Below are 13332 nucleotides of genomic sequence, written 5' to 3' on the forward strand. Positions count from 1 at the left end.
CATGAGCCCTCTGCTACCAAGTTCCCCAAATGCAGCTACCGAAAGAAGATTGAACAAGCTGCTGAAGAAGCCTTTAAAATCTGATTCAAATCTCCAGGACTCTGAGGGTGTCAGTGGGCCCCCTGAGGGCCATCACAGCTGAAGCCATGAAGGGAAGCAGGGGTGGAGGTACCCCTCCCTGGGGGCTGCCTTAAACTGGCAAGAGGTCAGCACTGGTTCCAGGTGACCAAGGCAATGTGCAGGTGGCTCTGCTGCCACGTCAGCCCTTGATGGGTTTCATCCAGAAGGATGGGCAAGCTCTGATCCCTGGCACCTGGGAAGGGAGATCCTTTTCCTCATGTGTTGCTCAGGGCTCTTGATGGAGCAGTGTGATGTGGGGGTGTGCGATGACGAGTGCAGGAAAACCCTAAGACTGCCTGGACTCTAGGGGGCGATGAGGAGGCACCAAGGCCATGGGGCTGTAAGAAATGGTGTCCCCTCGCGGCTCTTGGTGGCAGTGACAATATTGATAGCTGAGAGGAGAGAGGCCTTGGCTGTGTTGGGCAAGTCCCAGCCCCACTAAGGCCCTCAGTCATCCCCAGCACGAGCTCTCCCATGCTGCCCCATGCCTGCAGCAGTTTTCCTGCAGACTTCGGCCACCCCCCAGACGCCCCACCTTACTCTGAACCCAGGGTCTCCCAGGCTTTACAAATGTCTTTTTGTGCTGCCTGCCTTTTGCTTCTAACACAAAGCTGTGGTTTTGTGGGGGTTTGCCAAAGCTGTGAATCCCCAAGCAACACATCCAGCTGCTTTCAAAGCTAATGCTCCTCAGTCACCTAAGATATCCCAGCACCGTACTTACTTATCACAGAATCATAGAAAGAATCATAGAATAGTTTGGGTTGGAAGGGATTGTTAAAGGTCATCTAATCCAACCCCCCCTGCAGTGAGCAGGGCCATCTTCAACTAGATCAGGTTGCTCAGAGCCCCGTCCAACCTGACCTTGAATGGTTCCAGGGATGGGACATCTACCACCTCTCTGGGCAACCTGTGCCAGTGTTTCACCACCCTCATTGTAAAAAAGTTCTTCCTTATATCTAGTCTCAATCTCCCCTCCCTTAGTTTGAAACCATTGCCCCTTGTCTTGTCACTACAGGCCCTACTAAAAAGTCTGTCCCGATCTTGCTTCTAAGCCCCCTTTAATTACCGAAAGGCAGCAAGAAGGCCTTCCCAGAGCCTTCTCTTCCCCAGGCTGAACAACCCCAACTCTCTCAGCCTTTCCTCACAGCACAGGTGTTCCATCCCTCTGATCATATTTGTGGCGCTCCCTAGATTCACTTCAACAGCTCCATGTCTATCCTCTACTGAGCGCTCCAGAGAAAAATTAGAAAAAAACCCATATTTTTTTCACTAATTTTCCAGGAGAAAACATTGCTTGGCGGGTATTACGAATGTGCATAAGTAGCTGAAGGGAAGGAATGAAGACAAGGGAGCCAAACTCTTCTCAGTAGTTCCCACTGACAAGACAAAGGGTGATGGACACAGATAAAAACACATGACATTCCATCCGAACGCAAGAAAACACTGTTTCATGGTGAGGGTGGTCAAGCACTGGAACAGGTTGCCCAGAGAGGCTGAGGAGCCTCCATCCATGGAGGTATTCCAGACCCTCCTAGACAAGGTCCTCAGCAACCTGCTCTAGCTGACCGTGTCTCAGCTGGGGAGTTGCACTTGATGAACTCCAGAGGTGCCTTCCAATCTCAACATCTCTGTCATTCTGTGAGTATGAGGGAGAAAAGTAAGATGGAAAGAAATGAACAACACATAGCCCTGACGGCAAACACAGTGGGATCTTGTGGAGAGGGCCCATGCTGGAGTAGGGGAGACGTGTGAGGAGGAAGGAGTGGCAGAGATGTTCTGTGCTGACCGTAAGCCCCATTCACCATCCCCCCAGCTCCTCTTGGGTTGGGGTGGTTAGAAGAATTGATAGCAATGGAGTAATTTGAGCCTGGGAAGAAGGAGTGGGCTGGGGAAGTGGTCTTGAATATTTTTCCTATCCTTTATATGAATCTCTTTTAATTGGCAATAAATTCAATTGATCTTCCCCAAGTCAACTCTTCTTTGCCCATGACAGTAATGAGTAAGTGATCTCCCTGTCTTTATCTTGACGCATGAGCTAGTCCACCTTATCTTCTGCCTTTGTCCTTTTGAGCTGGGGGTGTGAGTGAGCAGCTGGGTGGGTGTCTGGCTGCTGGCCAAGGCTAACCCACTACAGGACCAGCACAGCAGGACTGCTGTGTCCAGCCTGGGGCTCAGCAGCACAAGGAAGATCCTGACAGACTGAAGCAAGTCCTGCAGAGGCCGGAAGGATGGTTGGGGCCTGGATCACATAATGGAGAAGGAGAGGCTGAGAGAGCTGGGTTTATCAGAAATCCCACAGAGCCAAACACCAGAGCAAGGACCCAGGCCAGCTGGGGAGATCTCAGTCAATGGAGATTATCAAAATTGGTTGAGACAAGCACCTGATTGAGCTGCAGGTGTCTGAGAAGAGGCTTGGCTGAGAGACCAACTGTGGCAAGAGCTGTGGGGTTTGGTGTGTAATGAGTGTCAGGAGGAAACTCTTTTCCTTTTTATTAATAATGGCACTGGAGCTGGGTATGAATGAGCCCCAGAGGAGGATGGTGGTGACCATGCAGCAAAGGTCCGTCCTCAGGGCTGGGGTGTATGACCGGAGATGGAAATGGCCAGTGGGTGGGACTGGTCTGGGACAATTTTCCTGGGGCAGCTTCCCCAGGGCATCCTGGAAACATGGCACAGACCAGGCCCCTCTCTTCTACACCTTTGGTGCCTTGCTTCCTTCACCATGACACCTGGCTCTGCACTGAGAGTGCTGGCTGCCCCTACCCCGCACACTCACACACCTTAGCTCTACACTGGCCTTTTTCTCTCCCGGGCTCTTTCCAGCCCAGCCCAGCCCCTCCCCACCTCTCCCCACCTCCCCTGCCCTCTCCCCAGCCCAACCCAGCCCAGCAGAGCAGCCCAGCCTGGGCTGGCTCCATGGCACTGCCCAGCGCAGGCTGCTGCAGAGCTCTGGGCACTCACCCCACAGCCCCAGCCCCTCTGAAGGCCACAGCAGCTGCTGGGGGGGCAGACAGCGGGGTTCAGGCTCCCCATCAGCCCCACGGCTGGTGCTGGCCACAAGGGCATGAGGAAACAGAGGCTAGGCACTCTCTGGCTCTCCTCAATTCATCTTGTATCTGATTCCCAAGCCTTACTGAATTTGCCCCCTCCTCTGCTCGCACCAGCCCCACTCAACAGGACAGCACCAGATTCCTGTCCCTGGGGGTCCTCAGGCAGCTCCTGCAGCTCTCCCCACTCTCCCTTCCCTGTGCCTGCCGAGTCCCCTCTTACTCCCATGGCACTGCAGAGTCTTTCTTCATGGATATGTCAGTTTAGTGCTTTACTTTTGAACAGACTTCACCTTTGAGGGTGTTCCATCTTCTGCATTTCCATTCATTCCAATCCCACGTCAGTTATGTCGTGAGGCCCCATCCTCTCCTGTCCCCTCCAAATTCATTTCCAGAGAGTCCGGTACGTGCCATCAGTCCTCTCATACATGAAGCAAACTGAGGAAACAACGGGGAGCTCATGGACCGTCTCCACTGCCATTGGACACCAAGAAGAGAGCCTTTAAAACCAGAACACTGGGTCCAGTGGAACCCAACCTTACCATGAGCTTAACCCCAAAATGACTGAGAACACAAGGAGACCGGAAACATTAAAAGACCAATTCCTTGGACATTTTCTTGGAATGAACTTTGGAAGAAGAGCCCAGCCTTCAGGCACTGCACCCAGGAGGTGCCCTTTTCTTGAAGAGCTACAATTTGATGGGCCACATCTGACATGATGTTCTGCAAGGGTCAGACACAACAGGATCAAATGTCTACAGGAGTATAAAACCAGAAAACTATCCCTAAGTAGAATTATCACAGGATAAAAAAAGGAAACTTGTGGCTTAAGATAAACTTGGGGAAACATGCAGAGGAGGGGAGGCAGGTTATTGTCAGTGAAACGGCATCCATTGGATCAGTTTCCATAAGGCATCCTTGAGCTCCTGGTTCCTCATGCTGTAGATGAGGGGGTTCACTGCTGGAGGCACCACTGAGTACAGCACTGCCACCACCAGACCCAGGGATGGAGAGGAGATGGAGGGGGGTTTCAGGTAGGCAAACACTAGAGTGCTGAAAAACAGGGAGACCACAGCCAGGTGAGGGAGGCACGTGGAAAAGGCTTTGTGGCGTCCCTGCTGTGAGGGGATTCTCAGCACAGCCCTGAAGATCTGCACGTAGGACAGCACAATGAAGACAAAACACCCAAAGTCCACAAAGACACTAACCCCAATAAGCCCAATCTCCCTGAGGTAGGAGTGTGAGCAGGAGAGCTTGAGGACGTGGGGGATTTCACAGAAGAACTGGTCCACAGCATTGCCTTGGCAGAGAGGAAGGGAAAATGTATTGGCAGTGTGAAGGAGAGAATAGAAGAATCCACTGCCCCAGGCAGCTGCTGCCATGTGGACACAAGCTCTGCTGCCCAGGAGGGTCCCATAGTGCAGGGGTTTGCAGATGGCAATGTAGCGGTCATAGGCCATGATGGTGAGAAGATACAACTCAGCTGCAATAAAAAAGAGAAACAGAAAGACTTGTGCAGTGCAACCATAGTACGGAACGGCCCTGTTGTTCCAGAGGGAATTGGCCATGGCTTTGGAGACAGTGGTGGAGATGGAGCCCAGGTCGAGGAGGGAGACGTTGAGGAGGAAGAAGTACATGGGGGTGTGGAGGCAGTGGTCGCAGGTGATGGCAGTGATGATGAGTCCGTTGCCCAGAAGGGCAGCCAGGTAGATGCCCAGGAAGAGCCAGAAGTGCAAGAGCTGCAGCTCCCGCCTGTCTGTGAATGCCAGGAGGAGGAACTGGGTGATGGAGCTGCTGTTGGACATCTGCTGCCTCGGGGCATGGGGCACTGCCAAGGAGGAAAGGACAGCGACAAGTTAGGGGAGACTTCTCTGAGGATAATCAAAGGCAGTTCTCATGGAAACCCCTCTGCACACTGTCTCACTCCATTCAGGAAGACCTTTGGCAGCTCCCTGTCACAAGCTGTGGTTGGTGCTGGCTGAGGGTGCCCCAGGGAGCAGGAGGCTCTGCTGGAGGCTCTGCACGAGTCAGTCCTGCCCTATGGCAATAGGTAAATAGGAACACGGGGTGATCGCAGATTAAATCCAATCCTGATATTAAAGAGCTTTTCAACATTGTCACACCCAATTCACCTGACTGCAGAGCAGAGCTGTGGGGAGTTTGGGTTGTGCCTTCTGCTCTAGTTGCCCCAGCACAGCTGAGGAGTGGTTTGAATGCAGCAATGCCTGGCATTTCTGCTGCACTGCAAGGGGAAACCTTGTGGGTGCTGAGACTGGGCACAGGGACTGTCCCTTAGTGCAGAGTGAGGACAGCCGCTCTGTCCATCAGCCCTGCTCTCAGCTGCCCTGTGCTGGCAGCTCTTCCACCTGGAGGACTATCGCACTCGGGTGTTCACCCCAAAAGAAAGAGGCCAGTGCTGGGAGCAGAGGAATCCAGTTTCCCAGTGCAGATCTCCAACGCCCTCACCCCATCTCATTGTACCTGAGGAGGATCTCAGCTCTGCCCTGCCAACCAGGGACACAGAGGGCTCATTACAGCTGCCCACATGCAGCCACCCAGCAGCATTTCAATGGCCTTAACACCGAGGTGTCTTCTCCAGGGGGCTCCTGCAAAACACAGAGATGCCCTGGGAGAGCTGTGCCCTATGGGAGGGCAGCCTGCAGCCCAGCAGGACCTCCCAAGGACAGAGTCAACTCTCCTGAATTTGTTATGTCCTGAAGGGAGGGTGAGAGCCCTGCCAGCTGCACACACTGCAGTACCCAGAGCCCCACAGGTGAACAGGGTGTGAGCTGGATGCTTTTCCTCCATGGCCATATGTGCATGACAGCACACGCAGTGTTGATGTCTGAGCTGCACTTGAATACTCACCCCCCCCACATCTGTCTCTCTTCCTGCCCATGTCTCTGCTGCCTGGAGCTCTTCTTTGCCACGACCTCTTTCTCTGTCCCCACGTCTCCTCCCTCTCCATGCTCACAGAGCCCATCCCTACTGCTGTGTGCTCAGCTCTGATCTGCAGGCACCTCCTGGCAGCAGGGCACTGCCCAGGGGCATCTCTGTCTGTGCAGGGGCTAAGGAGCAGCTCAGACAAGTCCTAGTGAGAACTGGGGTCTCATTGCCTTCTGCAGAGCAGAGAAATAAATTCCCATCTCCCACTGCCCACCCAGCCAACCAAGAGGAGAAAACTCAAAACACGTACTCCTTCCCTTTCAGGCAATCCCCTACCTTGACAACCATCTTAAAATAACCCTCTGCAAATGTCCTCTGGGTGATGTAGAAGTCTGAGCAGCCCTGACCCACACAGCAGCATCTCAACAGCAGAAGGACCCTGCCTTGCTGGGGGTCACTCTTTCCACCCACAGCTTTTCCCTGCAGAACCATGGGGAGCTCCGTGGTCTGGCTGAATGCTGATGCTGGCAGGCAGCAGAGTCCCTGCCCCAGGACACAGCGCCCTGCTGGGCAGGGACCCTGCTTGGAAGGACAGCCCTGGGCACCCCTGGATGCACACCCAGCATCACATCCCTGCAGCTGAGAGAAAGCACCCATCATGTCCTGTCCTCTGAGGGTGTGGCAGAGTATCCCTCTTTTGGAGCATGTTCCTGAGAGCACTCCTGCCAATTGCTGTCTGCAGCACGATGTGCCATGTCTAGGAGACACCTCCAAGACACTCATGTGCATTCCCCTACTGCCAGAGACTTACTGTGTTAAGGGCTGTGAAGATTTCTCCCATAGTGAGCTCTCAGCATCATTCCACCTCATGCAGCCTGTAACATCCCTCTTACTTCTCCCATCTCCCCTCGCTGCCTGCAGGCAGAGCCCTCAGCCCTGCTGCGCTTTGCAGAGGAGCTGCTCCTGGGCAGAGCTGTCTCTCTGCAGTGCTGCCCTCTTGCCATCAGCTCCCTCCATCCCAGGAGCCCAGCCCAGCTCAGCAGCAGAGGCCCAGCCCAAGGCACCACTTTCTCTGCCCCCTCTGGACTCCCTCCAGGTGTCCCTGGGGCTCCAGGGGAATCTGCTCTGACACAGCTGAAGGCATCACTGATGTTCCCTCTCTCAGCTGGGGAGAGATGCTTACTTCCATCAGAGGCACTTTCAGCAGTGTCTTTTCTCCTATCAGGAAAAGACTTGGCATGAACATCCCCTTCTTTCTGTCCTATCATTAGACAGGGCACCCAAGAAGGTGACAAGGAAAGATCTAATTTCTTCAAGATGGGGACAGGAACGGCAGCATCGCAGAGAGCTGAGTGAGCAGGACAATGTCACAGCGAGGCCACTCTCCAGCATCTTTCAAAGGTCATGGAATCTGTGGGAACTCCCTGACAATGGGGAAAATGCAAACATTGCAGGCACCTTTCAAAATGCCCAAAGGGTGCGCAGAGGAGCAAATGGCTGTGCCCCAGATCATGTTCACCTGGATCCCATTTCTGGGTGTCTGAAAGAGAAGGGGACTGGATTTACCCAGGGGAGCTTGTCTCTCGCCATCCCCTTTGCTTTCTGCACTGAAAGGACAGGATTGCTGGACCCAGGGTGAGCAGTGGTTGTCTTTTGACCTGGAAGTCAGTGAAGTTTTCAACATTACCCCTCCACAATATTCTTGTGCCCACGTTAGGATATTCTGGTCTGCCTCAGTGGATGAGTAGATGGGTAAATAAGCAGATGGATGGTCAGGCTCAGAGGGACGTGGTCACTGTGTGGTACTCTGCCTGGAGGCACCTAGCTAGTAGAGTCCTGCAGGGGTCTGTGCTGCCACCTGCCCTGTTTAACATGTATTTAATGACCCGGAGGAGATGAGAGAGTGCTTGTTCATAGCATTTGTAGAAGACACCACATTGATGAGAGCAGACACTGCACTGGAGGGCAGGGTGGCCATCCCAAAGGACAAAGACAAGCTGGAGTAATGGGCCAACAGGAACCTCAGGATAGCCAATAAGTTGTGCCCTTGAGGTCGACTAAGCCCATGCAGTGACACGGACCAGGGACTGCCCAGGTGGGCAGCAGCTCTGTGGGAAAGGCTTTGTGGTCCTTGGGTTCCATTAGGCAAAAGAGGAGCAATCAGGAAAGAAGGCCAACAGCATCCTGGGCTGTAGGAGCCTGAGCACAGCCAGTCTGCTCAGCACTTTTCACACCATAGCCAGAATATTCTCCTATTTCCATCCCACAATTCCAGAGAGACCTGGGCAAACTGGAGCCAGTTCAGTGGAGGGCCACCAAGGTCAGTGGGGTGGGGGAACTTGTACTGTGAGCAGAGGCTTAGAGAGCTGTGCTTGTTCAGACAGGAGTAGAGAAGATCTTGTGGGAAACATGTAGCAGCATCGCACAGTTCCCAGGAAGACAGAGTCAGGCTCATGTCCATGACACAAGGACAAGAGGCAATGGGCTGAAACAAGAGAGGGTCAGGCTAGAGAGAGGGAGAAAATTTCCCAGCATAAGGACGGTCAAGTGCTGGAAGCTGTTTCCCAGGGAGCGTGCACTGGCTCTATCCTGGACTGTGACCAATATGTGTTTGGATAAAGGCCTGAGTACTCTGTCTGACCCTGCTTTGAGCAGGAGGTTGGTCCAGACACCTCCCGAGGTCCCTTCCAGCCTGAATGATGCTGTCCTTCCTTCCCCTTCATTTTTTCCAATTTGGGAGAGCTCTCAGGTTCTCCCTGACCCCAGGAGTCATGCACATCAGGTTCAGGGCTGCTTCACAGGTGTCCCCAAACAGTCATGACCACATCCTTTGCTTCCCCTTTCCTTTGCCCAAAGCCAGCTTCTTCTCTTTTCCTATCCTTATACCCTCCAAGAATATCAGCCTACTGTGTTAATCCTTTCAGATTCAGTTGCTCAAGAAATGACGGCATCCACATACAGAGTATACAAATGAGCCAGGCATTGAAGCCAACATTGCGGAAAAAGAGAAGAGACATTTGACCAGCTCTCTGAATCCAGGAATCGGTATGTGATGCCTCCTGAGAGTCCCGGGAACACCTGAACTTTAAGTGTAGAGAAGTGTACGTCTTTTTGCTTTTGCTACCCATCCCTGCAACTCTCAAGCCTATGGGAGCTTTCACTTATATACAAGGGTAAAGGCTTCTAAATAGCAAATCTATGAAGGTAGATGGTTTTTGTGAACTCACATGCATTGGGACATCTCCAGAAAACCACAGCTTTGTCATTCAAGAAACAGAATCTGCCACCAACCTGCCTCCTGCCCCTGCCACAGCCCCCACTCAAGTCCAGAGAATCAGCCACCAGGGAAGCCATCTGAACTCCATACATTACCCCCAGAGCATGAGGTGTCTTTCAGCCATACCCAATGTTTCTTTCGGCTCTTTCCAGCAAGCTCTTGATTCAGAACATTAGCTTACATCACTGCTCTCCAATAGTTTAATTTTCTTCATTGACAGCACCAGCCATCCATCCAGATGACTCATTAGGTGGTCTTACTCATCCTGCGTCATGTGTCACGTGGATCTATGACATCCATAGCAGCATGTAGGTGCCTCAGTCCCCTTATGATAATTTGAGGATTTGCACTGCTTGGTTAATAATCTTCATGAGTAAAATTCACCTCTTCTCCACACATGTCCGTAGGACAGCTGTTTATGTTGGATGATGCCTTTCTAGACTCCCTATTCCTTAAAAAGAGAGGCACATGGTATCTGAACACTTTCAAAAAATCGTACTTGGTAGCAAAACTAACCTGGATTAAACCTTTGATAGTAGGACAAAACTGAGCTGTGTGTGGACTGCAAAAGCAGTGATGAACCCTCTCCTTTCTTCCTTTCTCCCCATCACTTGCTCAGGTCTTGGGAGGAGAAGAAAGGAATAAAGGTGACATTCCTGGGTGCCAATGATTGAATTCTGCTCCCATGAGTGCCTGATGTTGAGACCCTCAGCTTCAGCTGAATCTCTTCTCTTTGGGAACACTGCAAGGCAGTGGCTCCAATGTCATGGTATGTGTGCAGATGCCCGACACTCTGACAAGATAACACCATGGGCAATTGCAGGACACTACAGGTAATGTAAGGGGTGACCTGTTTCATGGATTTGCTGCCCAAGGTAGAAAGTACTTCAGCAACCATCCCAGAAAAACCACAGGAGGATCTGAAAGAAGACAAGCATGGCCAATGTGGAAAGGATTAACTAGCATGGTGGATTGACCCCAGCAAGAAACTAATCAGCCACCCAGTCACTCGCTCACTCCCCCAACAGCAGCCTGGGGAAGAGAATTGGAAAGGTAAAAGTGAGGGTTGGAATTAAGTGAGGGTTAAAGTGAGGGTTGAAGTGAGGGTTAAAGTGAGGGTTGGAATTAAGGAAGTTTCATAAGTGAAGCAAAGCTGCATTCACAAGCAAAGCAAAAAAACTAATTCAGGCCATTGGCAGGGAAATGTTCAGCCATTTCCAGGAAACATTCCAGGCCTTCATCACATCTAACAGTGACTTGGGAAGGCAAATGTCATAACCACAAATGTCCCCCCTTCCTGCTCCTTTCCCTGATCTTATATTGCTGAGCGTGATATCCTGTGATATGGAATATCCCTTTGGTCATTTGAGGTCAGCTGTCCTGGCTGCATCCCCTCCCAACTTCTTGCCCAGCCCACTCATTTGAAGGGCAGCATGAAAAACAGAGAAGGCCTTCCTGTTGTTTAAGCACTGTTCAGCAATAGCTAAAAGAGTTTTGGTCACAAATCCAAAACATGGAACCCTATGGGCTGCTATGAAGACAATGAACTCCACCCCAGCCAGCCAGGGCAGGCTGGCCTTTTTGGAAGGTGTGAGAATGAGAACAGTGAAGAATTTGAGAGGGGGGAAAAGGGAAGCAGTAACTTAAAGATGAGGCCAGGGATGGCATCGGGACTGTTTGTGGTGCCTGTGCTGCTGCCTTGTAGCTGATGTGAATTATTTCCACAGTCAGAGGGAACCTGAGGGCTTTCCGTAGTGTCGAGGACATGAAGAGTGAGGAATGAGAGCGTCATTCAGGCTGGAAGGGACCTTGCTAGATATCTGTAGGAAACATCCTGCTCAAAGCAGGGTCACACCAGGTTGCTCATGATTTTATCCACATGGGTCCGAGAAACTTCCAGGGATGGAGGCAGCGCACACTCTCTGGGAAATGGCTTCCCATGACTGACCATCGTCAGGTTGCAAAAGTTTGTCCCTGTATTGAGCCTGACCCCCTCGTGTTTCAGCTCATTGCCTCCTGTGCTCCTGCCTTGCACCACAGTGTCTTCTTGGGAACCTCACCGTAGGCAATGCAAGTCTGTTCCATCCTCCCCACAAAGCCCTCCATTCTCCAGGGTGAACAAGCCCAGCTCCCTCAGCCTCTCCTAACAGGACAAGTGTTCCAGCCTTGACCATCTCTGTGGCCCTCCACTGAACTTTTGCAGATCCTCCAGCTTGCCAATGTCTCTCTGGCATTGCGGGCAACCAAAACCTGGGCAAGTATTCTGGATGCAGTGTCAGAAGTGCTGAGCAGAGGGAGAGAATCCCTTGCCCTGGCTGTGCTCCTGCTCACAAAGCCCAGGATGGTGTTGGCCGTCTTTGCTGATGGCTCATCTTTTGCCTAATGGAACCCAAAGACCAGCAGACCCTTTCCTGTGGAGCTGCTACCCACCTAGCCAGTCCCTGTCCTAGGATATTTCAGAGCCTACATCTACTTCAGGAGCAGGACTTTGGTTGAATCTTTATTGGCTATCATGAGGTTCCTATTGGCCCATCCCCCTAGACTGTCTGTGTCCTTTGGGATGGCAGCCCTGCCCTCCAGCCCTGCCCTGCTCTCCTCACTGGGATGTCTTCTACAAATGGTATCAAAAAGTACTCTCTCCTATCCTCCAGGTCACTCAAAAGATGTGAAACAGGGCAGGTTGCAAGCTAGGCCCCTGCAGGACCCTACTACCTAGATGCCTCCAGGCAGAGCACCACGCATGTACCACACTCCTCCAAGCCCAACTACTCTCCAGCTGGGTTTTCTACTGAATGACTTATCCAACTGTGCCGCCCATACTGTCCTGACTTGGACACCAGAAATTTCTGGAGGGATGATGCTGAAAGCCTTGATGACTTCTGGGTAAAAGACCATCTCTGCTCTCCCCGTATCCAGCAATCCTGTCCTTTCATCACAGAAAGCAAAGAGGATGGCCAGGAATAAGGTTCCCTGGGTAAATCCAGTTGCCTTCTGTTTCAGACACCCAGAAAAGGGATCCGAGTGGACACAATCTAGGGCACAGCCTTTCATTTCCCTGCTTATCATTTGGGCATTTTGGAAAGGTGCATGTAATGTGTGGGTGCTGCCTGTCATCAGGGAATCCCCAGAGTCTCCTTTCAAAAATGATGGAGAGTGGCCTCACTGTGACATTGGCCTGCTCACTCAGCTGCCTGCGATGCCACTGCTCCAGTCCCATGCACTGGTAAAAGATGGTTTGCTCAAGTGATCCCTGACTTGATCCCCATCCACCACTGGCTGTTCACCTCCAGAGTCCTGCCCTGAGTCACAGACGCCTGAAGACCTTGCTGGTGAAGTCTGAGGCAAAGAGGACACACAGAATCTCACATCTATCTACACCTGCTCTTATTAAATTCAGCAGTGGCCACACAGGATCTTTGTTTTTCCTTTAACTGTTCCTGAAGCAGTAAACACTCCTTATGGTGCCCTTCCCTTGCCTTTCAAGTTTAGACTGACTTTTGATCTGGACCCTTGCTGAGCTTGGAGGATGCTGTCCTTGAAGACCAGCTGTCCTGAACTCTGCCACCACACCTTGGCAGTTTATTCCATCAGTATCACAGCTCTGTCTCTAACATTAACGGCTCCCACTCATCCCGTCTGTGCCCCTGGCTGACGACACTGTCACGCATTTGGACTGAAGCAACACAGCTGTGGAACCAGGCAAGCTCATATTTGCCTTAAGGAACCCTGATACCAAGTGTCCAAGACCCCGTGTGCGCAAAAGCAGAGATATGGCATGGGCAAAAGAGAGCTGCATGTCTTACTAGCCCCACGTCCAAGGACCCAGGATGAAATACCTAAATTCACTCAACAGAACACGTCCTCCCAGCCTGAAGAAATTAGATCCTTCCCAGTCACCTTCCATGTGTCCTGTCTAAGGATGGGACAAAAAAAAAAAAAAAAAAATTAATTCTCATGCCCAACTATTTTTCTAATAGGAGTAATGACACTGCAGGGGAGAAG

At 51.8% G+C, this 13332-nt stretch overlaps 1 protein-coding gene across 1 annotated transcript; it reads right to left on the bottom strand.

The window, feature by feature from the left end:
• Positions 1 to 4042: 4042 nt before the first annotated feature.
• On the bottom strand, positions 4043 to 4972 carry LOC309603419 (olfactory receptor 14A16-like; the record flags this gene model as incomplete). Its single annotated transcript, XM_082338274.1, has 1 exon — positions 4043 to 4972. One exon carries the CDS (start codon positions 4970 to 4972, stop codon positions 4043 to 4045), a length of 930 nt encoding a protein of 309 aa, XP_082194400.1.
• Positions 4973 to 13332: the final 8360 nt, after the last annotated feature.

This window comes from Platalea leucorodia (genome assembly GCF_965183815.1).
Source record: "Platalea leucorodia genome assembly, contig: HAP1_HAP1_SCAFFOLD_77, whole genome shotgun sequence".
NCBI classification, from domain to species: Eukaryota; Metazoa; Chordata; class Aves; order Pelecaniformes; family Threskiornithidae; genus Platalea; species Platalea leucorodia.